The following is a 25,344-nucleotide window of genomic DNA, read 5'->3' as shown; positions in this document are numbered from 1 at the left end:
TGGGGATTAGGGAATTGGCTTCAGACAGACACCACCAACGAGCCCTGGAAACTAGCACTTTGAAAATGGCTGCTAAACTTAGCATTCTCCATTCTTACAAGTCAGCTTTTGAGTTTGGTGCTGGTTGGAGATTAGAACCTGCACTCAATTCCAAGGGAGCTTAAACTGACAATTTCCATCAAACTCAATGATGATGGTCAAAGCTCCCAAGATACACAAAAAATCTCACTCTAAATGAAGACAGTAAACCCCACAAGAAAGGTGAAAGGACAAGAAGGCAGCAGTACTTCACAGATCTGCACTGGGATATTTGAGTCCAACACAGTGTTGAAACAGAGGAACTGGAAAGCAGAGACCCATTGCACACACATGGGTGATCCACTGGCACCACAGCCAGCCTCCAGCCCTCCTCGGTGTTAAATAAAGAACAGGGTGGCACAAGGAAGGCTGCCACAGTTCCCACACACCACCTGCTATTTCAAGATGTACCAAGCAACGTCTGCAGAGCCATCACTGAGTACTGCTCTGGATGTTCACCTCCTGCAGCTGTGCAATGCTATGGTCTATGTGCTGCTGCCCCTAAGAGTGGAAGATGCTGTGAGCATTTACAGTTTACAACCCTGGGCGAAAAAAACTAATGGTATGGGTAACCTTTAATGACAAATTACTTATATTGAAGGAAGAGGAGTATTGCTTTATAGTGTTTCTCATGCAAAAGCCCATAGTGCCCCTACCTCTGCCAGAAGCTCAGTTCAGAAGTCTCTGACAACCATGTTCTGAGGCAAATCACTCAGCAAGTCACTGAGAAGCTATCATCATAGAAAGAGAGATTCTTATCACAGGCACGTTCACCTCAACAGCAGGTTCATTGTTTTGTCAGTGAGGTTTCACATTTTGATTAAGGATTGTTTAAAGTACAAACCTGCATTTTGCTTAATGCCATTAGTTTTGCCAACAATAGCTCCATAACAACGTTCACCATATTCCACACAGGACACATGACAGTTTTCTTTGTGAGAATTAATATGGCACTCTGCTTGTACCCACAAAAGTGGGATACAGCCTGTCCATTGAGATTTCTGGTATTTTCTCATTTTAGAATAAGCAGAAGTGGCACTGAAGCAGTCTCTTACACGATACCGCTGTTGGGCTTTCCAAAATGGGTAAGTGCCGAAGGCAGTGCTTAAAAATAGGGTTGGGGGATGTGACAGGAAAAAAAATATACTCGGATGTTTCACATTCTGTGATGCAGAGTACATGGCAACAATTTTCCTGTTGTTATTCTAAATGCAATAGGCGTGGATTTCCCCCTACCCCCATGATATGCTCCACAATTTGAAAACTGCAGAGGAAACTGAAGATTTGTCCTAGTTCTGCATAAACTGGTTTAGAAGAATGCGGACAAAAGGGTGACTTCCTTGAACATCTAAACATGACTTTTTCTGGGAACAACAGTTCAGGTCAATCCATGAATGGAAAAAAACCCTGCAGTGTCCCCTTTTTAGATTCTGGATGTCAGTAGGAGCAAGGTTCTTTTCTGTTGTTTTTTCTTTTTCAGTATTCCTCCTTGGTTTGGCAGACAGCTGTCTGGCCAATAATAGTAGATTACACAGTGATGAGGTTTCCAAACTTTTAATGGATAAAATAGTGGTTCTACATAATTTGGAAAATTTGGCTTGCAAATTTTATCCAGGACTTAAACAAATACAGGCTTGACAAAGGTATGCTTGTTTCTGATCTGAATTGTTTCCAATTTTTAGTTCTAGTTCCAGATGTTAACTCCAAAAAACACAAATCTTTAAAAAGCCGGGAAAAAAAAAAGATATTTTATTTCTATTTCCACAAAAGGTACAATATGTACTGTATTTGCAAATTGCAGAAAAAGAGACTCAGAAATAGCATGTGCTGGATTCAGCTGCTGACAAATGTTACTCATTGGAACAAAAATGCAGTCATGTCTCAAATGCAGGTTCCACAATTTGTCATGGTTTTCTTCTAACAGTTGAGAATATTCCCAAATAAAACCACCTTGTTAAATGGAACCTGCTACATGATACTGAGCTTTAGAGGGTGTAAAGTTAAGAGAAGTTTTCAGCGCCAAGTTGTAGACACAACTTCTGTATTTTGTGCAGACTACATTCCAGTCAAATATTCAAGATTTAGGTTTTGTGACAGCTTGTTAGGAAGGAGGAAAAAAGTGGATGAGGTGAAAAAGGTTATTTCAGATAATGAAATCTGTAACCTTGTGCTTGTACTTATATCACTGGTAATACCCAATTTACCACCTTGAAGGCAGCAAACAAAGAGAACAACCTGTTCCAAGCTTTGCAGATCACTCCTTGCAGAAGACAACTCTGCTTTAGCCAAGAACATTGATGCAACCAAATCAATTCCTTATGGCTCCTTTTATCTTTTTAAGGTCAGTATTTGTCATGCAAGTTTTCTGCAGTGTTTGTACTGATGGAACTACAAAAAACATCTTCTGGTAGCTTAGCTGAAGAAACATAAAATAATCATCTATGTTATTTGTCTCTCCACAACATAGAATTTAAGGACATTTCCAGAAAATACAGTTGTCAGCTCAAATCCTCCAGAATAAAAGAGCCTCCACATTTCGAGAAGTGTTGATAATATTCAAAAGAAAGCAGACTGCATTAGTTCTCTACCTAAATTTATAGACAGGTAGTTCGCATGTGCAAGACAGGAAACACATTTTAGAATTCAGCCCCAGAATACCTCATTTGGATTTTGGAAAAGGTTTCGAGTCTAGATAATTATTTTTAAAATTAAGAAAACCTGAGAGGCAATGGAAATTTGGGGCTTTAAAAGTTAAGTTACACAAGAGCTGTTTAAGATTTTTGTTTTGTTGTTTTTACAGCTAATTACTGCTCTGTATCATCTCAAGATTATCAACTGGTCACTCTCCTTGACGTCTGCAGAATTGTGTGATGTGCATCTGTTGATACTGTGGTGTATAATCAAGGATGAAGAACACAAAAAAAAGACTAAAAACAATATTAAAGAAGTACTGGCGTGGTGCCCCAAGAGAAGACTGTAAAACTGCAAAAACCCAGAAACTGTGCAAATCAAACTGCAGCTACACTGTGTTAGGAGGGATCTTGATTTAAATATGCCCTTTGCATTGCCTGGGTCAGATGGGTTTTGTTCTGCTGTCTGATTGAACTGGCCACCCATTCCTGCCCCTCCCCAGGGGCATGTTACTCCCCATCCCCCAGACTCCCACTAGGCCACAGATGTCTTGGTGCTCTGAAATCTGCCCATTTGACTGCACACACAGTTGCTTTCCTTGAGCTGATCCTGTCAAAAGGATCTTCGTTTTAAAAGATCTAAATGCATATAGATTTTATAAAAAGCAATAAGGCAACTTCTTCGCCCAGCTCAGCTGCAGACAGAATATTGCAGACAGACCTGCAGAGCACCTTCTCCTGTCTTGTCCACACAGTGCTCAGGGAAAGGAGCTTTAGAAGAGGTTTTGTGCTTAAAAAAAAAATAAAAAAAAAATACATTGCTATGCACAGGTCTGCTATGCTTTAGACATAAACCTAGCCATGCTAAAGGCACAAACTCCCATGCTAAAGATTTTTAAATATTTCCATGTAGAGCTACAACAAACTATTTTCAAGTTAGCCTTATTTGCCTATTGAAATTTTCATGTGAGTCTCAATAATATCTAAGTGGCATAAGAAATTAACTGTCTGCCCTGCAGAGGCAAGAGAAGCTGCCACAATGTTGTAGAATACTCTCATATTACAGAAACACAAGGTAGGAGAGGTACCAGAAAAGCATGGTGCACTTTAACTTCAGGTTAACTGCAAAAAGAGCTACAAATAAAAAGAAAAAATTTATTGCTTTCTTCACAGATAATTTCAAGACTTAATTCTTCCTTTTCCTTCTACATGATTTCCCCACCTGTATAAACAGCCAAGCCTAATTATTGTTTTAACCCAACACATATCTGCCTTTCCCAAACAAGAAAGGAAATGAATGTCTAAAAAAACCTGAAATTCATTATAAAGCAGGGGAAGGGGGGGATCAGAATAAAGTAAAATTTGTTCCTGCAGAGAAACAAGGTGGGGGGAAAAAAGGAAACAACAAACTTGACACAACATGAACTGTGGTCATTCATACTAGGGAGACACCTACAAGCCAGAATTGTGATTTGCACCCTGAAAGACTCAGGGTGGACACACTGGGAAGGACTGTCACAGCTGACAAACCTGCTGTCTAGAAACACAAGGCAAAGAATGAAAGGAAACCCACAGAGGACCAGGATTAAGGGTCATGCAGTCCACAGCACATCCAAGGCAAGAGCCCAGCATGCTAATCAGGACCACAGTAGAACCGTAGCCAGTGGTTTTTCTCCAGGCACAGTAACATATTTTTTCATACCTCAGGCTACCTTGCAATTCTTTTTGTAAAAAAGGCATAGATTTTACTATGGTTTAGGAATTATCTCAGCCACCCCAAATCTCCCACTCCTTTACAGGCTAGACAAGGTGTACTGCAAATAAGAAACGGGATTTCTGATAAGCAACAACAGGATTTCTGCAGAAGGAAGGGCACAAGCCTGTTAGCATTACACAAGGAAGCAGTATCATGGAGGGCAGAAATGCATTTTTTTTTATACTATAACAAAACTAACTCCAGCAATGTATGGTCATGAGTGATCTGATCATCCTGTTTCATGCACCATATTGCCTTTTTCCACCCTTCATTTGCACTCTTGGCTGTGCCTTCATTGCTAAAGAGAAAGATGTAAATTTTCCATTGACATAGCTATTTTAACGTAAAGGTACCTGAGGAGAACTGGAAATTTTACATCAAGTAAAAAGTCAGCGGCATTATTTCACTCCTCACCCAAGATTTCATCAGCTGCACAGAATTCCACTGACTCTATAGGAATTTCACATCAAGATTGCAGTACCAGTGTAGTAATAACACCTGTTTCAGCAATGAAGACATGACCCAGGACTTTCACAGCAGGAACATTTCTCTCTTGGTGTCTGGAAAACATCCAGGGCATTTCAGAGAATGGTATTCCAAACAACTATTTCAACCACACACAACAGTTGAGACAAACTAACAAATACTGCAGAGTCCTTCAGACAGCAGACTGGGAGTCTGAGGCAGAACACACCTAACACACCACTGCAATGCTCTGCCCAGCACTGAGCACACAGCTGGACTCAGGAGCAGTGCCTTGTCCTCTGTCTGGTGAAAGCCTTTTAGCACAGTAAGCTTCTTACAACCAGTTTTACACCTCTTCTATTTCCAGCTGTTGCAGACTGTTTCGGAGTTAAAATGTCCTGGATCCCATCCTCCCTATTAAACAAGTGCATATCCTTTTACTTATTAAAAACACCACAAAATACAGCTGTTAATCCAAAAAGCTATGTGTGACCCACAGCCTAAAATCATGTTTCCAATCCAGAAATGTCAGACACCAGCACACTGTCAACTACCAACTGCATTTTAACTTTTTATAACCAAGACTGTGCAGCAGACTGTTAATAAACATGAAATGCATGCAAGAAATGAGCATTTGCATTTAAGTAACTCCCTCCAGGTATGAATGACAATGACTAAATACAAAACAAACATTTGCCCTCTTATAATACAATATGGGCTTATAAACCAAATTTAACCCACAGATTTACATGCAAAGGGAAGGGCTTTTTTTTTCCCCTACATACTGAAGATTGAAGATTTGCTTAAAAATATATTATGCCCCAAATGTAAGGCTTATGTGAATAGTATTAAAAGCAAACAGAAGACACCTTGAATTTCATTTGTGAAATGCAAGAAAATTCAACACGTTGTCTGCATTCACCTGACCTCTGATGTACTCTCTGAAAGAGAAAGCTGAACAGCCAGAGTATTGTTAACCTAGAGAAAAAACCTACCTTCTATAAAAACTAGATGTCAACTAGACCACAAAAGCATTCACTTTTTACGAAAATCTGCTTTCTCCTCAAAAATAGCAAAAAAAATCACCTACCAACAAAACCAATAACAACAAAACACCCCAAGCCACACCAAACAAACACTAACTCAAAGCACAGTGGCCCTTCATTTCTATACTAAACTTAGGTAGCTCCTGTAACTAAGTAATTGCTCAGCTAAGGCAACCTTACAGAAAATACTGTACTATTGCAACAATAGTAGCACCAAGTGGAAATAGGAAAGCCTTTTATCAAGCTCATCTGGTACAGAAATTAACTAAGATGCAAATGAAAATTAAAACTTTTTCTCCTTTAAAATGGGGACCTAAAATCCAGAACTTCCTACTTGTGCCAGTCTTCTATTAATTACTATGGGCAATATGGGTCACCCTTGATATCAAGAGACTTCACTTGGGTGAAGGAAGTAACTCACTTTTGAGGACAATTCAGAGGGTTTTGTCTCCTTTGCTGTGACCAGTACCTGCCATGTACAGCAGTGCTGTGCAATACATGTTATCACCTCTGCAGCAAGGAGATTCAAAACCACCAACTCACTTTATAAAAGCCACCCAGGGCCAGTAACTACAAGTCATTATCACCAATTCACTGTTGTGCATCAAGAAGCTCCGTAATGAGAAGATGCTTTATTTTTCCAATGTTATTATCAACATATGAGAAACATCAGCTTTCTTAAGTTTTACTTGGAGGAAGTTAGGGCGTCTAAAACCTCTCAAGAATGTGTTCCACTGATTATAGCATTAAGTTGTTTCCTTTATAAAACCTCATAATGCAGAGGACATTTTTATATAGATATACACATACAAACACACACACATATATATATATGCTAATGAGATAATAAGACTTGACATCAAATGATACCAAACATTTCTAAAGGCTACTTAAGGCGAAATTGTCAATCCAAAAACTTCAGCTCGTGCATTAATTGTTCAAGGACACCACAACATCAAAGGAGAAAACATCTATCTACTCCAGAGAACAGTTAATCCATACAATTAACCCTCCTTCACATCACATCACACTATAAATGCGAACACATGCTCCATTTCTGCATTGCTCAGAAGATTCTCCAAGATGCTATTCTTGTCACTAATGAGGTGCAGCACAAACAATTAAAAGACTTGCAAAAATAACACACAGAGCTTAGATTTTTTTATTTAAAAAAGAACCCCCAACGTCACAGTGCAACATGTGAATTGCATAGAAACATGTGGCATCGTCCTTCCTTCAAAGCTGAATATGTTAGACCCATGAAATCCTTGATCTTTCAGTATCACAGTTTTATTAGACTAGAGAAAATTTTATTTAAGTCCCATTTTAGCCTATGTCATTGATCAATCTCCCTCTTTCTCCTTCCTCTCTGATGCAGGGATTTATTAATAATATGTTTGATGGAGGGGGGAGACTGGTGTCAGAAGAATAGAAGGAAGTTAAAATAATTAAAACAATGAGTAAGGATAAGAAAAACAGAAGATAACTAAGCAGGTTACTTTCAGGCCTAGTTTACTACATGGCCACACATTTTTGTGCTGTCACTAGAAGGAGCATTGAAGCAGAATTCTGCTTCGACTGAAACCACTGGGCAAAACACTCCCTTTGAAACACAGCCTTGTCCTAATCTACACCAGGGGTTGCCAACAAGCTCCTTCTGGATTAGTGTAACAGCATCAGTTACCAGAAGTTCCCAGTAGGTTCTAAAATGTATAAAATTAGTAAATTCACTGAATGGCATTCCATTGTTGCAAGTTCACTTGCATGATCTGTGCCTATATATTGTATTAGAGGGGAAAAAAACCCACCCAACCGTTCTCCAGGATTTAGAATTAGTAAGGGATCAGTTGTTATGTTCTGTGTCAAATAAGCCTCTGGGGAAGAGTAAAAAAATTACTAAAACCCAAAGAATAAACTGCAAATAAATCAAACTCAGGCCTTTTTTGGTAGTGCCAATCTTACAAAGATATAGAGAGATGCACTTTGAGGTAGCCAATAGATGAGTTTCAGGAAATCTTGGTTTTTTAACATGAACTTGCAGCTGTCAGAACTAGGAAGTTTTGTGCCACTTCAGACACTGGGAAGAATTTTGAAACCATTACTGCTTGGCCAGTGCAACAGGTGGAGCTGAAGTTGGGAGATCTGTAGGATCCAGCAGAGTCTGACCATCCACTTGGCACGTGCTCAGCCAAATGTGGGAGAAAGCATCCTCTGCCTGCCTATCTGCTGTACACTCATCTATTTGTCAGCCTTTTGGGATCATCCCAGCCAAAATTTTCCTCTCAGGATTAAGCAATATTTATGACAAGGCTTTGAATAAATTCACATTCCATGTTTCAAAGTCTTTCTGAATAAAGATAATAAAACACAGTCACTTCTGGCCACATACACAAGAGAGATCTTAACTGACACCATACACATCAATAACTGCAAAAAAAATCCCCCCCTCAAAAAAACAAACCAAAAAAAAACCCCAACCAAACAAAAAAACCCTTCACTGATTTTCCTTCCCAGTCATCTTACCTTCCCGGTGAAGGCCAAAGTTTTGGAATTGAGTTTGAATAGCTTAAAAGCTAAACTTTCATTAAAAGAAATGTTGCCAAGCACACTAAGCAAACACAAGTTACTCAAATACTCACAGTAATCTGTTCCCAGTGTCCTGCTGAAGTTTAAATATGAAAATAATCCTGTCAAGTCCATTCCCTTTTATAAACAGCCAACATTAATTCAGACTTTAGAATAACAAACTGGTGCTAAAATTTCTTTTTGCAGTTTTAAGTGTGGGCACATAACATTTAAACATCCCCCACTGTCCTTGACTGCTCTATTCTTGCATACAAAGCATTTCAGTTTAAAAAGAAAAAAAAATTATCAAAATTAGTTCCTGGAGAAAATGGGAGGTTTTTGTAGAATTTGGTGTACTGCTTCTGCCTCACAACAAAGCAGAAGACAAGTTGCACAGGAGAAAGCACTGCATCCAGCTGTAATTCAGAGCACAGCAGCTGACAAGTTATAAAGTCATATTTTTATCCCTGCAACCTCTCCACAATCTCAGTTGATGCCCAAGACTTGAGAAACCATGCAAAAGCTTCTCATTAGTAATGGGACATTGTCCCTCAAGTGCTGTGAAGCTTTACTGACCCACTCAGCACTTCCTGCCAACACAGGGGTTTGCAAGAGCAATGGCACTTGTGCATCAGCAAAGAGACACCTGAATCATTTTAGTTTCCAACAGAGACCAAGGTTTTATTTATAAAATTTAAATGAGTAAAAAAAAAAATAAAAAAATATCTACTCAACCGAAAAAATACCTCAAAAACCACCAACCCACACAACAAAAAAAAACCAAACAAACCTGCTGCTACAGATTCAAAATAAGCAGGAAAGAATATGTAAAGCAGCTTCCTCACAACTAAAGGTCAGGGATCTAAACACCTGGAGAATTTAACAGTAATTAAAAAACAGAACAGCAGAATTTACAGGTAACAAAAAGAATTCCTACCCCACACTAGTACACACCAGTTGAGTGTACCTGTCCTACACTGCGGTTTCCCAAGCAAATCAATATTTTTCCTGTTGTCCATTCAAAGTCCTCCCACCCACCTTTGCCTCACTGGCAATCAAGGGCCAAATGTGTCTGAAGGATTTTCTTGCCATGTGACCCAAATTGTTCCCACAGACTCTTGGAAGGCTTCCCCCCTCAGAAACCACCATTTGTGGACAAAAAGGTCCTAAGAGGCTATCAACAAGTGAATGGAAATATGACATGTTATAAACAAGCATGATAATGGAACAGTTTACATCAAGTTGTGACCAGCAGATGCTCAGATTCAGTAACATGAGCCTGTAACTCACTCTCAATCCCCACAGTGTGAAATGAGTTCCAAGACCAAGACAAATATAAGAACATAATAAAGTACTCCAGAACTAATCTTTGTGGGGAAACCATTCCAAAATGCAAGCAGCCCAGGGGAAGTAATTGTGGAATAGCTGTTAGATTTTGAATTCATATTCTACCTCAAACAAAGCAAGTTTTGTTACCCTACAAAAGCCTTGTAATCTGTACAAGGAGGGAGATTCTAACAGGCCCCAAGTAAGTTCCTCCAAGTTGAACACTTCAGTACATCCCCTCTAGAAAGAAAACTTTCTGCTATGGCCCTGCAACACTGACTGCACAGAATCCCAGGAGTCAGAAAAGCACAAAAGACAGGACCCCTGTACCTGTAGCTACCAAGTCTTTTCTACAGTGGTAGAAGCAGGGATTTTGCATATATAAGAGCACCATTGTCAAGCAGCAAAGACTGCTTGGAGGACCAAGTCAGCTGTATCAAGACCTTACAGTAGTCCACATCCTCCCTCATTGCACACAGACTTCCTCAGGAAAAAAAAGCAAAAAAACAAAACCAAAACACCCAACAGGCAAGAGGCCAACACTCACAAAGATCCCATAGCCATTGTTCAGAGAAAACAAGTCACTTGCATCATTCCCCACATGCAATAAGCTCTGGGCTGGCTGTGTTCTGCCTCTGAGGACCAGCACCAGATGTGCTCCATATCCACATGCCAGGAGTTCAACAACCTGGGAATCAGCAACCAAATTAGTTCTTTTCCATGAACTAATTGCTGGTGAAGGACTAGATGTGTCAAGGTGGGTAATACCCAAGGTAAATGAATCCCAGATCACTTACATCTTTTGCAGGTAACAATGAAAACCTTAATTTGGACCATTCAAGTTGAGAGATAACATCGACAGAGGCCACAAGCAAAGTATTTCCACATGCTCATCCTCTCTCCATTGTGCCCTAGACTGAATGAAAAGCAGCAGTCCTCAAACACACATTCAACTGTAGCTCCTCCAGTTTTACCAATTCTGTCATGGGCAGACAATGTTAGTGGAGCCACAGGCTAAAGGGACAGTAGGCAGCTTTTCCAAACTGCCAGGAATAGAAGGGTAGTTTGGGGCTGCTTTTTTGTTTTTCTTAGGGTTTGGTTTTCTGCCTTTCATACAATGATGCTGCCTTATCATCCTACTTAGGGAAGTAACCTAAACAAGTTCCCAAGAGCTCTCTTGATCACTGGGTAATAAATATTACTCACCTACAGACATTTCAGCCTTTAGCAGCCTTGGTTCTTCACGCAGTTGGGGGAGAGGGGGGAACAACACAAAGGAAGCAAGTAGAAGTTCTAAGAACAATATACAAGATCTCTGCCTAGAAGAGCTTTCAAGAAGAAATACTACCAATATAAGAAAGTGACACTGTATGCAGAAATTGTAAAATAAAGACTGCAAAAGGGAGGGAAAGTGGTTATGCAAGATCAAATATTTAGGTGCAGAACACTGATCAGGCATACAATTTTGATGAATAAATATTCATTGCACTGCCTTTTTAAGGAATACTTTACCTATCATCCTGTTAGTTTGAGGCTTCATGCCTCTCTAATGGAACAACAGTCACAGCCAAACAAAGCAGGTACACTCCTAGATGATTAGTCAAAAACCATATGCACAGGAGAAGGTGACTCTGAGGTGCTTCTTGTGTAAAACACTCCAAGATGCATTCAGAGACCATTTCAGTATCACTCACCTGTTGTCAGACAAAATGCTGAGAGTTCACAGACTTCAGGGCATGCTGTGGTAACGCCACCAAAACCAACTCCTGGTATACTGAATTCCAGTTCCAAACTTGGTAACAGTGAAACTCTCCTCATTAAAATTCTGTATCAACAGCTAACATCAAGCATTCAAGTCTACACAACAAGTGTGGTTGTGGTTTTCTGGCTTATGGAGATTTTTTTTTCAGAAACAGGACGTTAATAGCCATTAGAATGAAAGGGGAAAAAACAGAGCAGGAGAAACTGGCTAACCAAGTGTGTAAGCATGTGAGAACACAGATACTTATTGCATACATGCTCACACATAGACATATGAGGAAAACCTCCCTAGCACCACCACCCTGTACCCCCAAAGTCTCACACCCTTCCCCGAGTAAATACTTCAGCATAAACTAGCCAGGACCTTGCAGAAGATTATTTCTGCCAAGATCAGCATTTTTCTGAACTAGGAGCAACTCTGTCTCTGCTCGAGCAGAACTGAATGGTCTGGTAGCTACACACAAGCTACAGAGCTCACTTGAGCTGTCTGCAACTCTTACCAAACACCTGCAGATCATGGTTTATTCACTGCAAGTATATCCAACACATTTCTGCTGATATCTGTGCATTCCTCCAAATTTTAGCATTAGCTACAATGCTCACAGAAACTAAGTTATGAGAACCCTTAAGAATTCAGTTACTCTATTCAAAAATCCTCAAGGAATATTTCCTCACTCTTTAGAAGATGGTTCCTTCTGTTAGTAGCCATAAGGTGACTAACAGAAGGAACCAAAAGGTGCTTTTGCAATTGAAAAGTGCACCTTCTTAACAGCATCATAGAAAACCTCCTCCTTCTGTGCAGATTCCAAAGCCACAGGTGACATTGAGTCAGGGGTTTTGTAGTTCAGGATGGGAGGGCTGATGGGGGTTGAAGATAGGCCAGATGAGATGAAAATCCAAATTCATTTTTGGGGGCAGGGAAGGACTGCAAATGATTCAATTCCAATATATTGAGGCTCCACAATAATTTTGCCTGCTTTAGCCACACCCTACCTACTCTCACTATGTAGCTTGCCTAAGTAAGTCCAGATGTGTAACTGAGTATGCCCTTTCTATCACTGAACACCTGCAAACTGGAGATTTAGAACATAAGTAATAGTCTACCACATTCAGACAGTAAAAAACATACTGTTAAAACCCAGACAGACCAAAATTCCCCCTAACTACACATTTCTTTTGCTCAGCTTTTGAAGATGAAGATAATGTACAGATTTTTTTTTTTAATCATCCACAGCTGGGCAGACTTTGTAAGTGGAAAATGCCACCCATGTGCATTTTCATCCTCTTAGCTCTCACTTGGGAACACAAATAACTCAGCAGTTTAATTTACTTTTATGTCTTTTGGGATGGACACATCCAGGTAAGTCAGCAATACAGATTTCTGAGGTTAAAATATTTTCCCTTTTGGAAAAATATTTTGGAAAATATTTTTGGAAATAATAAACATAGAAGCTTACAAACCTCATACTTCAAGCTGATGAATTTTAAGCAGGGAAATCAGGGAAAAAATCTAAAGCAAAACTATTTGTATCATTTATATAATATTTTGTGTCAAAATTAATTCCTATAGGGCCAGCAACTCTATTCTGAGCTTTTTCTCTAAAACCAGAAAGTTTTCAACAACTGAAAACAAAGCAAAAGGTGACAGAGAAAATAGGAAACTTGGTGGCCATGAGTAAACTTGCTTAAAGGGGACAATACAAAAGTGATACTTTATTTGAAATAACTAGTTACACAAAGCCTCCAAAGCTCTTGGAACAATATGCACAATGTAAGTAGGGACCAATACACATCTAACACTGGGTAATTTATGATTCAGTGGCCAAAGGTGACACCTTCTATAAAACAAAGGATTAGGGGTTTGGGTTTTAAGTTCTTCTGCTTTGAGAAGTTCAAGAAACAGCATACTGACTTTTGTATTAGCTTCAAGTGCTAAGAAAGAATACCAGGTATGTTATATAGACATTGCCTAGTTATACTGCAGAGAATAAATCTCACAACCTCCCATTCCTTTTCTTCCTTGAGTCGTTCACTGTCATCACCAAACCATTATCCAAGAGGCAAACTCTCGCTTTTTGTCCTTCTCTATAACAAAATGCAAAGCAGATAAAAAGATAGCCCTATTTCTATATTTTCCTGGCATCAGCAAGACACTGGTCTAAGTGACTGAGCCTGTACTGGGTTGGCAATGTTTTGGTGACAGAAGGGGCTACAGGGCTGGTTTCTGTGAGAAGCTGCTGGAAGTTTCCCCATGTCCCACAGAGCCAATGCCAGGCAGGTCCAGCATGGACCCACTGCTGGCCAAGGCCAGGCCCCTGGGTGATGGTGGGAGTGTCCCCGGGGAAATTATCAAGGAAAAACAAGTTATTGTGTAGATAACATGTGGTGAACTGACTGCAGCCCTCTTTCCTTGTCTCCCTGCACTGCTGGCAGTGAGGACAGCGAAAAACAGGAATAAAATTAAATAAGCCAGGTAGGAAGGTAGGGGTGAGGGACGGGTATTTTTAAGATGTTGTTTTACTTCTCATTATCCTACTCTGATTTGATTGTTAATAAATTCAACTAATTTCCCCAAGCTGAGTTTGTTTTACCCATAACAGCAATTGGTGAGCGATCTCTGCCTGTCTTTACCTCCACGTATGAGCCTTTTGTTAAACTTTCTCTCCCCTGTCCAGTCAAAAAGGGGAAACAGAGCAGCTTTGGTGAGCACCTGGCATCCAGACAAGGTCAAACCACCACAGAACTAAAAACAGTATTGTGAAGACAAATACACAGCAGAAACATTTCCAAATACCGCAGCTTTGCAATTGTCCTTTTAAAGCAATCACTTTTTGCCCCAAAAAATCTTATTTGTGTATCTGCACAAAAACTTGCAGAAACTGTCCCTTGTTATTTGAAAATAACCCTTGAGCAATAATAATTACAGTAAAGACATAAGGCCTTTCACATCGCCTTGAGTATCATTTATGCTCCACTTCCAAAACTAAAACTAGAGAAATCAGCTTAGAAGACTTTCTTAAACTTGACACACAGATTTCAACACCCAACAGCCTCTTCAGACAAAGTCTGGTTACACAGGAACATGCCACAGCTTTCACAACACCCCAGAAACGATGGGCTGAAGGAAAACAACGTGACAAAGCACCCCAGTGGGTGCAAGGAACAGCAAAACCTCATAACAATAATGCTGCTGGCAAACTACTCACTCAATGTCACAAAAAATACCCTTCAGGCTTACCTGAAAGAACGGATTTAAAGGACGTGTTATTTAGGAAGTCTGAGAAACAAGGAGAAAAAATCAAAACTACAAGAAATCAAGATACAGGTGGCATAATCCAGAAAGCCCCCAGAGATGCATCATGGTGGGATCCCTGTGAAATCTTCACCTACCCCATGCACAGCCCAGCTGTTTGCTTCAGGAGCACATACTAAGGACAAACAAGGTAGTTCTGATCATCGCCATCATAGAAAGTCCACTAAAAATGCATTTCATCTCCTACAGCAAGCCCAAAAGGAAGCAACTTGACCTTCTTGATGGCCATACTCTACAGCATGATGTTGTGAGATAACAAGGAAAAAAAAATCAAACCAGATCACACCATTTAATTACATTTCTTGTGTTCTAAAGATTTTTTTCCGCTTCTTAACCCCAGCTATTACAAGTTCAGTCTAGAAGAACAGAAAATAATGTGCTTGTGCAAAAGTAATGAAAAATAGTACAAGGACTGGAAAAAGCTATGAAACTGGAAATACAATTTCCACAGAAGGCATGCTGAAGTTATTGAACAGGATTGAAGTGTATTACAGCTGTTAGGCATAATCTGTGCCTAATTCAAGCCCTGGACTATATGGCTTAAGCCATAAATACATACAGAATTCCAGAGAAGTTCTCAAATGATGTAACAACAACCAACAGATTTTAGCCACACTGTACACTTTCATCATCTGAGTCTTCTCAGATTCTCTACTTTTTTTTTAAGTTAAAACCAGCACTGAACAGCAGCAAAGAAAAAGAACATCTAGAAAATCACCTTACAGTAACAGTATTTGACTCCCAAACCCCAAAGCCAAGAAGTTCACTGGGCAGGTTCATTCAATCCACTGCTACTCCTCATCAGCCCAGAGGTGCAGAAACACAAAGCACACAACACTCCCTCACACTCTCTGGCCTTGCTTTACTCTTGAAAACAGCACAAAAAGGAGGAGTCAAGCTTCTGTCTCTACTGACTGCCCCCTCCCACCTCCAGTCTAATTCTTGAAGGCTGAGGATCAAGAATCCCCCAGGGTTAATTTACCATATCAGCAATCATGTGCAACAAGTCACTTCCAAAAACCTGTATTAAAAAATGTATCATTCATCACATTTAATGCAACAACATGGTAAAATAAACAAAATGTACAGTCATGGCATTTAAAGAAAGGGCAAGAGAGAACCTCTGGAATCACTATTACAAAATGTTATCAAATTCTAAGCCACATGAAGAGATGTCAAGATAAGTAACTCAGTCATTTATCTCCCTCTCAGACAACTCAGGCCAACAGGTGTCCTGTAAGGACAGAACTACCAAACTAAAAACACTGCACTTTCACAGAACACCGTACACCCTTTAACAAGAATTCATGAGAAAAATCAAGACCTTTGTGTAACCAAATAAAAACCAGAAATACAGTTTCCATTTTTCTACTTTCCACAGTAGAGGGGAGAGTTACACCCCAACACACTTGCAACTTCATTTCTCCAGTTGCATCACCTTTCATGACAGCTCGGGAACACCACACTTGATTTATTGAACAATTACCTGGTTTACATCTATAGTCCCCAACAGGAAGACCAGAGTTCAAAAATTCTGCCTGCCTTAACAAAGACAACTTTTGTTACTGTTTCAAGTAGGTGAACTTTAACTGGGGAAGCTCAATTTCCTTATGCATAATAGATAAATAACAGATGCCATCCTTGTGGAACATTCAGAATTAGCTAAAAATACATACAAAGTAACATACACAAAAAGTAAAAGTGTCAAACAGAATTAAACAATTATTATATTATTAACCAGGCACATAGGCACATTTTAAACACCCATGCCAGCATTTGAGCTTCTCAGAACACTGACAATCTCACCAAGAACTTACTGCTGCATCTGCTGTCAGTGCTGTTTATTGCAATAGCAAAAAGCCTTCATACTGTGAAATGAAGACAATTCTGTAGCTGATTTACAGTCAAGCAAGCTCTTTTCCCAGTAGGCTATTTCCATTAAGTTAATCTAACACACCACAAATTATTTATTGGTTTGAATGCAGTTTCAATTGCTTTAACACTTTTATCATCCAGAGCAAACACACCAATTTAAATCAAGCATGTGTCAATTTATTGGCATCCTTGCAAAAGCTGCCCATGGATTTAACATCAATACAAAATGACACCTTACATCTGTCTGTGCTGGCAGGCAAAGTGTGAGTCAAACAAGAATAAAGGAAAGAACGAACAGCTAAATTAAAAATCCTGTTTATTACATAGACCCTCAACATCCTTCCAGCACATCACCCATTCCTTACACTCTTTGGAGCTTCTCAGTCAAATTGTGTGGCTTAACAGATAGTTTCAATCTTTAGTAAACAGAAACCACAAAGATGAGACACTGCTAAGTTCCACATTCAATTTTTCTGAGAGAAGAAACCAGAAGAATTGTTGGCCCATAAGCTCCAAACAAACAACTGTACTGAACAATACTTTGTGGGACATAGTTCCCATTTTCTTTCCTGCTCTCACCACAACTGTTTCATCACACAAAATCTCAAGAGTTGCTAAAAATATCCTTTGACTCTATCATAAGCTTTTCCATAGCCTAACTTAATGGCAGTAGGACTCTCCAGAAGTACTTTTTCCAGTTTAGAAGTCCCAGATGTGAGCTATCAGGAGATGGCACATCTTTGCCTTCTTCAGAAAGACCTCAGTGTCCAAACAGCACAGGGGTTTGTCTAGCCAGCATCCCTAGCCATCATCTTAACTCTTTGCTCTTGTCCTAAGTGAACTTGCAGTGTTGTTAGACATGGCCTGTCAGAAAGAACACAAAAAAAAAAAAAAAAAAAAAAAAAAAAAGAACAATCCATAAGCCCCAAAATCTGAGGAAAATGCTGTTTTCCACTGTGCACAGTAGAGCTGCATTGTTGCTGGCCTGTGCCACAAACCTGGGGGGATGATTGTCCTATTGCCATTCCTCCCCTGAAGCTCAGGTTTGTACTTATTTGAGTTCTCCACAGAGGTCTTGAGCAGAAAATAACATCCATTTCTTTCAAGGGTTCTCAGTGCTGGGGGGTTTTTTCCAGCCACATCAAACCCAAAGAGAAATTCTGAACTTACAAAACCCAAATATTTTGACTGTTTAATAGCCCTTGGGTTACACACATAAGGAAAAAAATAAGAGGATTTCTTAGAAAGATGGTAGGCAACTTTGTTTTTCTTCATTCTTAGAAGGAATTGAAACCTAACTATAGTCCTTAGTCTCAAGATGGCAGGCTGCTTTCATACGATGCAGTAAGTTTACAAGAAATACTGATCTAACATGAAATTAACCTTGCTATTATAGCTGTTTCTGAGCACCACCAATTGAAATTCACCAAGTGAAATTTATTTCTGTTGTGACAAAAAGAGAGAGAATTGCTTTGAAATGTACAGGGCTGGTTAATTTTTAACTAGAAGCAGAGTCACAGTAGACAGTCTTATATAGTGAGTCAGGTGTGTCTATATTCCAGGAGAGGTTTTGTAACCTTTATTTCTTGTTACGCTGCCAAATCTTACCCTAACACTAAAGGATAACAAGTTCCCAGAAACAATCTCTGTTTGCTAAAAAGTTACCTTGGCTTGCCTTATTTGAGAAACATGCAGGACTGAGAAAATTTACAGCTGGGACAAAACCCATAGCCTGTTTTACCAACAGCTACATTATAAATGACTAAAATAAAAATTCTTAGCTAAAGCAGCAAGAGGCAAGGGTGGAACTTATGCTGGGGTATAGATGAAATACATTCATGTTCTTCTAAGTACTGGCTTTGTGTGTCATGCTGACCTATGTATTTCAGGTATCTATAGTATGAATGATTTGAAAACATCTCTGTGTGCTTTAAAATAAATCTAAATAATTTAATTTAAAATGAAATAGTAACAAATCAGTTCACATACCATACCTAAAGACAGTTAAACCCCTTTAACTTTCCCTGGAGAAGGAAGACTCAGTGCTTTGGAAGTATGAACTTAAACTTCACAGTCAACCTGATCTTTCATTATTTCCTCACTATTTCAAGAGGATTTATGACCATAATTTGTGACAGACCCTCACATCACACTAGTAATAGTTACTAGGAAAATAGTAACCAGCCCCCTAAATCAATGACAGACCGACTGAAATGGCACTGAAATGCACTTGAGGACTCCTACACAGCACATTTCCCTGTCATAAAATTAGTAAGTGATTTTTCCTGCTACCTTCTACATTTAACCACAGCAACAGGTTTCTCTAACTACAGGTTATCTCATGTAAACAGTATGGATTAAACGTCATTTTAGGGTTGGTTGTGCTCAAACGCATTTTTTATTTTGTGCTCCATCCCTAGTTTCAAATATTTGCAACCATCACACTTCCCTCTTCACCTCCCCGTATCCTGCGTTTGCAGGTATCAGGCAAATAGTTGTTACACTAAAGAAAACTAAGATACAATCTCACTATTTTGGGAAACATTCAAGTGCATGACAAGACACAGTTAAGCAAGCATTTGTGAGTTTAAGTAAAAATAATTTTGGCTTGAGATGGCTCTTAAGCAAGAATTATCTCAACTTACTTGAACATTTTAAGACTCCCACATGAAATACCCACTGTGCAATAGTAAGAATCCATAACTTACAGTATTTTCACAAAAATGAAAGAGCATTAAATACTTTGCATGAGCAAGAAATTCCTCCCTTCAAGGAAGGACCAAATGCAACGATCATTTTGCCTTTTCACAGTGAAATTAGTCAAGTACAAGCCATATCCAAAACAGTTTTATCATTAGTTCAAGCCACATAAATAAAACCACTCCTGACACCACCACATACAGAGCAAGAACTTAGAGCTCTACAGCAAAATTATTTCACAGCCAAAGTATTCAAGATCTATTACAACATGCCAAACTTCAGTGAAGCTGCAGCGCTGCAGAAGCTCCCAGCAGATCCCCAATCGTGCAGAGATGCATTTACATATTTGTAAGATAAGCACATCAAAATACTTTTAATAGCTAAAAGTCAGGCATCTCCTTACAGAGTAGGGATTCTCAGAAAGGGAATTAAATCCATGGAGAGCCTCTCATAGTGCATCCGTGCTCCTTCTAAAAGGACAGATGAAGTGTCCTTAAAAGTACAGTCCAGATCAACACAACAAAACCTTCCTAATAAATAGGCAGAAAAAAGGCAATGTCATTAAGATCTGTAACTAAGACTCCTTAACTAATTATTAAAAATGGAACATTTGCAGCCCAGTTCTTCCATGCATGTTAAGGAAGGTGACTGCTCATATCAAACATACACAATATTAAATTAATCACTGTCTCTCAAACAAGGTGAAAGAAAACCAAACTCCAAGTTAGAACTTACTCCTTAGTTTTATAATGAACTCTTATTTTCCTAAGAATTCCAAATGCAAAGTTATCCCTTTTTTTTTAAAGGGATTTTTCTATTAAAAAACCTTTTAAGTGAATGTAAGGAAATCTGTTAAGGCATCTTCATACAAGAACCCTAGAAGTCAATTTCCACCCTCCACCCCCCCCACGAAAGCTACATTAGCTTCATTCAGAGAAGCAGAAATGTGAACAAATCTACACAACCATAAGTGTTCAGAAAGGAACAATCCACATTTCAGGTTTTCAGAAACATTTTTAAAAGATTGTGGCAGCGTGTATGGAGAAGGTGTACCCTGTGATACGAAGGGTATCTTTTTGATATAATCCAGACAGAATAAGCAACACATCATACACACCCACACAGAGCTCCAACTAAAAATATAGAATGATGATGCCAGCAGAATATGGTCTGTTCTCTTGCTCCAAATGACAGTCCTAATAATTACAGGAGGTTTGAAAAGGTGGGTGGCCTAATAAAAAGAGGCCCTGAGGTGATGTTCTGACAGCCTTGGCCACACTGCCGAGTTTTCTAAACTACCTAGGAAATCGCAACAACCAGGCTTCGGCTTGCTCAAGCACCGGGGTGATGTATCCAGGCAGACCACAAGCAGCAGCAAAAAACCAGAAGTCGTGCACATGCAGCCCGAACTCCCCGTCCCGGGCGAGACAAAGTCGGGAGCGCAGCTGCACGCAGGAGGAACGGGGAACGGACACCGTCCCGCTCCCCACGGATGCTGCAGGCACAGCACCGCCTCCGTTTATTTCTGATTTAAAAGGATTAGCACACTCACTGCAAAACGGGACGGCCAAGGGACAGCGGAGGGCAGGCTCCGTGCCCGGACGGGGCACCCGGACTGCAGCTCCGGCACGGCCCGCGGTACCGGGCCGGTCCCGCGGTGCCTCCGCCGCAGCGCCGCCCGCAGCGGAGCCGGGGCGAGGGGGGAACACAGGGCACGCACACCAAACTCGCCTTCCCCCCACCCCCTCCCCGGCCCGGCCAAGAGTTTGAGCGACACCCGACACCGACCCCTCCAAACTCCACAGAAATCCCTGCCCGGGACCGCGGAAGGACGGGAGTCGGGGGGGGGCAGGGGGGTGGGCGACTTTTGTCTCTCTTTTTGCAGCTGTGCGCGTTTACCTGAGCCACCCCTGAGGGAAAACCGCCTCGCCCCCAAGCGGGATACGTCCCGAGGGAACAGGGAGGAGAGGCCTCCTTTTCCTGCGCACCCTTTTTGCAGGAAAGAGTAGCAAGGAGCAATAGTTTTGGGGGGGAACCGGCGCAGGCAGCCTCCCGGCCCGTCTCGCCCATGTGCGCGTCCTGCGCCTCCGCGGGAGCCTGGCCCCGCTCCCGCCCCTCCCCGCCGCACTCCCGGCGGAGCGCGGGGGAAAGTTTGCCCAAGTCCGACAACAAAAGGGACAGCGGCGCTCGCCTCCCGGCCCGCCCGGGCCCCGCGACGCCCCGACGAGCTTACCCCCGGCCGAGCCCGGCTCGCAGCGCAGCACCGAGGCGGCGAGGAGCCGCAGCAGCAGCAGCAGCGGGAGCGGCGCGGCCGCCGCCGCCTCCATGTTGTGCCGCCGCAGCAGCTGCCGAGCGCACGGAGCGTCTCAGGCAGGCTCCATGCTCGGGGCGCTGCGCTCGGCGAGGAGGGAGGGAGGCGGGGAAGGGGGGAGGCGCTGCAGCCGACCCTCCTCCTCCTCCTCACGCCGCCAGGGAGGGGGCTGGGATGGAGGATCCCGGCTCGCACCGCATCCCGGGAGCGGGCGGGGGCGCACCGTCCCGCCGCGGCGCGTCCCACGCGTGGGAACACCTGGCCGCGCGGGGAGGAGCTGGGCTCCGGGGCCTTATCTGGTTAACTCGTTCCTGCTGGAGCAATTGCTCCAGAACCAGCCGGGAAGGCTGGAGAAGATGGCTCGCTGCGTGTGCAAAAAGCAACCTTGCGCTGGTGGATTTGGAAGTTAACAGCGGGGACGCCCGCCCCTTTTTCTGCCTCCAGGAAAAAGAGTGGCTGTTTTCTTCCCGAATGGAGGTTCGTTCTTGCCTTTCTCCTCCCACCAAAACAAACATTTTATTAAGTCGCTGTTCCACAAAACAATAGTTTTCGAAGAAAAATGCATTCAACAACAGTCTTTTGTTGCCTTTCCCCCCCTCTCTGTTGAGCATGCCACCTGCTCCTATAAACACATTACCACCAGGAAAGAGGCAGAAACTGCCCGGTGACATGGGGCTTGGCATGTGCCGGGGCAGGTACAGAGGGCTGAGAAGCACCCGGCTCACACTGAGACATCCCGCGCCTTTCACAGACCAGATACTGCCCCCCTCTCTCTCACACGGATAAAACCAAAGGGCATAAGCCAAGAATTTTCATTTAAGTGTCCATTTTTGGGCATCAGTGTCCTTGTGCTGACACCGATTTGACAATAAGAAAAAGGATTGTTAGATGGCCTTGTATAGAGGTGGAAACACAAGGGTCCGCCCAGCATCCCCTTTAAATGGTTTTTGCGAGTCTCAGAGCAGGAGCCATAAATCACAAGCAAGCACTTAGCAAATGGATGTCACATTTTAATAGTTTCATTACATTTCAGAGATTAGTGATTTCCAGGTTGCCCTGTTGTCACGTACTGATTTATCTGCCTTGCTGTAGGTGCTAGAGCAGTAGCAGAGATTTCTTCATGGTGCCCCATGGACCCCTGCCCAACTCAAATACCAGGATCAAATATTCAAGAATTAGTTTAATTCCTGTTGGCTACTCCATTGCAGACCTCCCCTGTGAGGGAAAAGGCCGAGTGTTTTGATTTAGTTTGTTTGTAAAGTCAGCAATATTCAACTTAGCTCAGAAAGCAGTTTAAAAATTCAAGAGGTTACAAAAGACTTATAGTGCTGACATTAAAAATCACCTGTAAAGGGGGAAGAAAAGTTTTCTTCTCTCTCTTGCTTCTTGTTTAACATAAAAATAGCATGTATTTTAAAGAGGGCTCATTTTAGGTGGCATTTAAAACCTAGAAAAATCTCAGCTTCCTCGAAGGCAGAAAAAGCAGAAGTTGGTCTTTGGTGATAGATCTGTAATAAACTGGAACCCAAATCTAGGCTGCTGTAAATCATTAATGGAAAAACTTTGTGTGAACATCAACTGAATGAGGGTTTTGTTTTGCATCTGCTTAAAGAAATTGCCCAAGACCAGACACATAACTGGAAGAAAGATGTCTTTGTTGAAGGCAGTGATTGGACTTTACTTTCGATGGGTCTAACCTCCTGCATTGTGGAAATTACCCAGCAGTCCTGGCATCACAGTAAGTGGGGTTAATTGAAGTTAGAGGCAAAGAAAGGGCACAGTTGTACTTGCACCAGGCAGTGGGGAACAGTGGGGTTCCCATCCCAAACCCTAACAGCTTGGGGGCCATATACAAAACTGGTTTGTGTGCCTGGGGGGAGAGCCAGGCTGTCCTGTGATGGCCTCAACAGCATCAGAGCAAGAGGGGTCCCTGCCCTTCCTGCCCCTGACCCTAACAGGATCAGGGATCAGCTGCTGAACTGACCTATCCATCACTCCAATGCCAGTGCCAAGCCATGTGGAGGGGGTGAGCTGAATCTGCCCACAGGCTCCTGGAGGGCAGCAGCAAGTTGTCTTTCAGCTTGCAGCTGCTTCCAGCACTCGGTAACTTGGGTCCTGAGGTCCCATACTAGGATGCAATAGCCTGCTGCTATCCCTGCTCCATCCAAGAGGTGATTATCCCCCTATCTGACCCTGTCAAACTGCATGGTCAGGTTAGGAATGGCAGCAGTTTATACCAAAAGGGAGAGATAGCAGCATGTGAGCAATTAGCAGATTGGGTAATAGACTGACTCACAGTCTAAAGCAAAATGAGAAGAGAGATCAGGCCACGGAGGCAGGCAACTAGGGAAGAGAATCTTTGCAGAACACATCTTTGGGGTTTTGACCATAACACCTCTGCTAAAAAAAACATTAAAGACATTCATCTAAAGTGATGGCAAATGCAGTAGCAGCCAGGAACACAGTCTTTCTCCAACCCAGAAGATGCCACCTTAAGTTTAGATAATATATTGTAAGAGGAATTTGGAGGAAGTTAAAGTTGTGCAAATCTGAAGTCATGAGCTGAGCAAGCTGCCTTCCATCTATTTTCCAGCCCTGCAAAAATCCCTCCAGCAAAACTGGGGGAGGTAAAGCTGTGACATTCCCAAAATGTCCAATGTACATATTTTTGCAAGAAATTTAAAAACAGTGTAAAAATAAACAAAAAACACGTATCAGGATAGCACAAGCATAATTCTATCCTTTAATTGAAGAAAGAGGGATCTCTTTTAATACTGCTGCATCTCACAGTGCCCAAGAATGCAAAAACAAAAAAGCCAATGCCCCATTTCATCTAATATTTCTTGTGTGATTCAGGGCAAGTCAAAGTCTAACATTTCCTTGGTTTCTCTTCCTACAACAAAAGGAGCAGAGGGAATAGTTTTCCTAACTTTCATAATTCCTGTTTACAGTTTGACAGAAACTGCAACAAGTCTGGAGCCCAATTGTAGGAAGCAGGAAAGGGAGGAAATCCAGAGTGGGAGCCCAGCCCTCCCCTGCTAAGGTGTAAAAGCAGGTCAGTTCCTGCATTCTTCCATTGCCGTTCCTGGTGGGGAAAGGAAGGACACACAGAGATAAAGGAGGGAAAACAAAGAGCTGTGTCTGAGCACCAGGCTAATGTAGCCATCCCACCACAGCTGGGAAACTTGGTTTGACTGAAATGCTCCAGATGTTTCTGCATGTTTACTCCTCCTGGATTTCTCCTTCCTACCCCAGTTTACAGTATCCTTCTCTCCCAGCTGCCAGAGCTGCCTGAGCTCCTGTGGAGCTAACATTTAATGACAACTGCAGAAGGCCCTAAAGTGAATTTACTGTTTTACAACTGACACCCAGGTTTATTTCATGGTGAATATCAGTACTAACACACACATCTTTATTCCTCTGGGACAGTGCAGTTTAGTCAAGATGATGTCACTAGACCCAGATAGACTTTGGTGCTTTACAAAGGAAAGGTAAAGTGATCAGTAAAAAATAAAAAC

The 25,344-nt window shown here is 41.6% G+C and overlaps 1 protein-coding gene across 5 annotated transcripts in view; it reads right to left on the bottom strand.

Annotated features, from left to right (window-relative positions):
- The window catches only part of LRP5 (LDL receptor related protein 5), a 129,133-nt gene extending 107,024 nt beyond the window's left edge, over window positions 1-22,109 (bottom strand). Inside the window, exons 1-2 of one of the 5 annotated variants that reach the window (XM_039728325.1) lie at window positions 21,749-21,882; window positions 19,919-20,045 (exon numbers count right to left, since the gene is read on the bottom strand). Coding sequence is in view for 1 of the 5 variants with exons in the window: in XM_039728323.1 (XP_039584257.1) it covers window positions 21,749-21,842 (94 nt within the window). In the remaining 4 variants the exon portion in view is untranslated. Of the gene's footprint in view, window positions 1-19,918; window positions 20,046-21,414; window positions 21,488-21,748 lie in introns of those variants that run through there. The other 4 variants (XM_039728323.1, XM_039728324.1, XM_039728327.1 and 1 more) reach the window with 4 other exon arrangements.
- Between the last annotated feature and the right edge of the window lie 3,235 nt (window positions 22,110-25,344).

Source organism: Passer montanus, unplaced genomic scaffold (assembly GCF_014805655.1).
Source record: "Passer montanus isolate IOZ18808 unplaced genomic scaffold, ASM1480565v1 scaffold65, whole genome shotgun sequence".
Lineage (NCBI taxonomy): Eukaryota > Metazoa > Chordata > Aves > Passeriformes > Passeridae > Passer > Passer montanus.
This window is presented reverse-complemented; position numbering and strand designations above follow the sequence as displayed.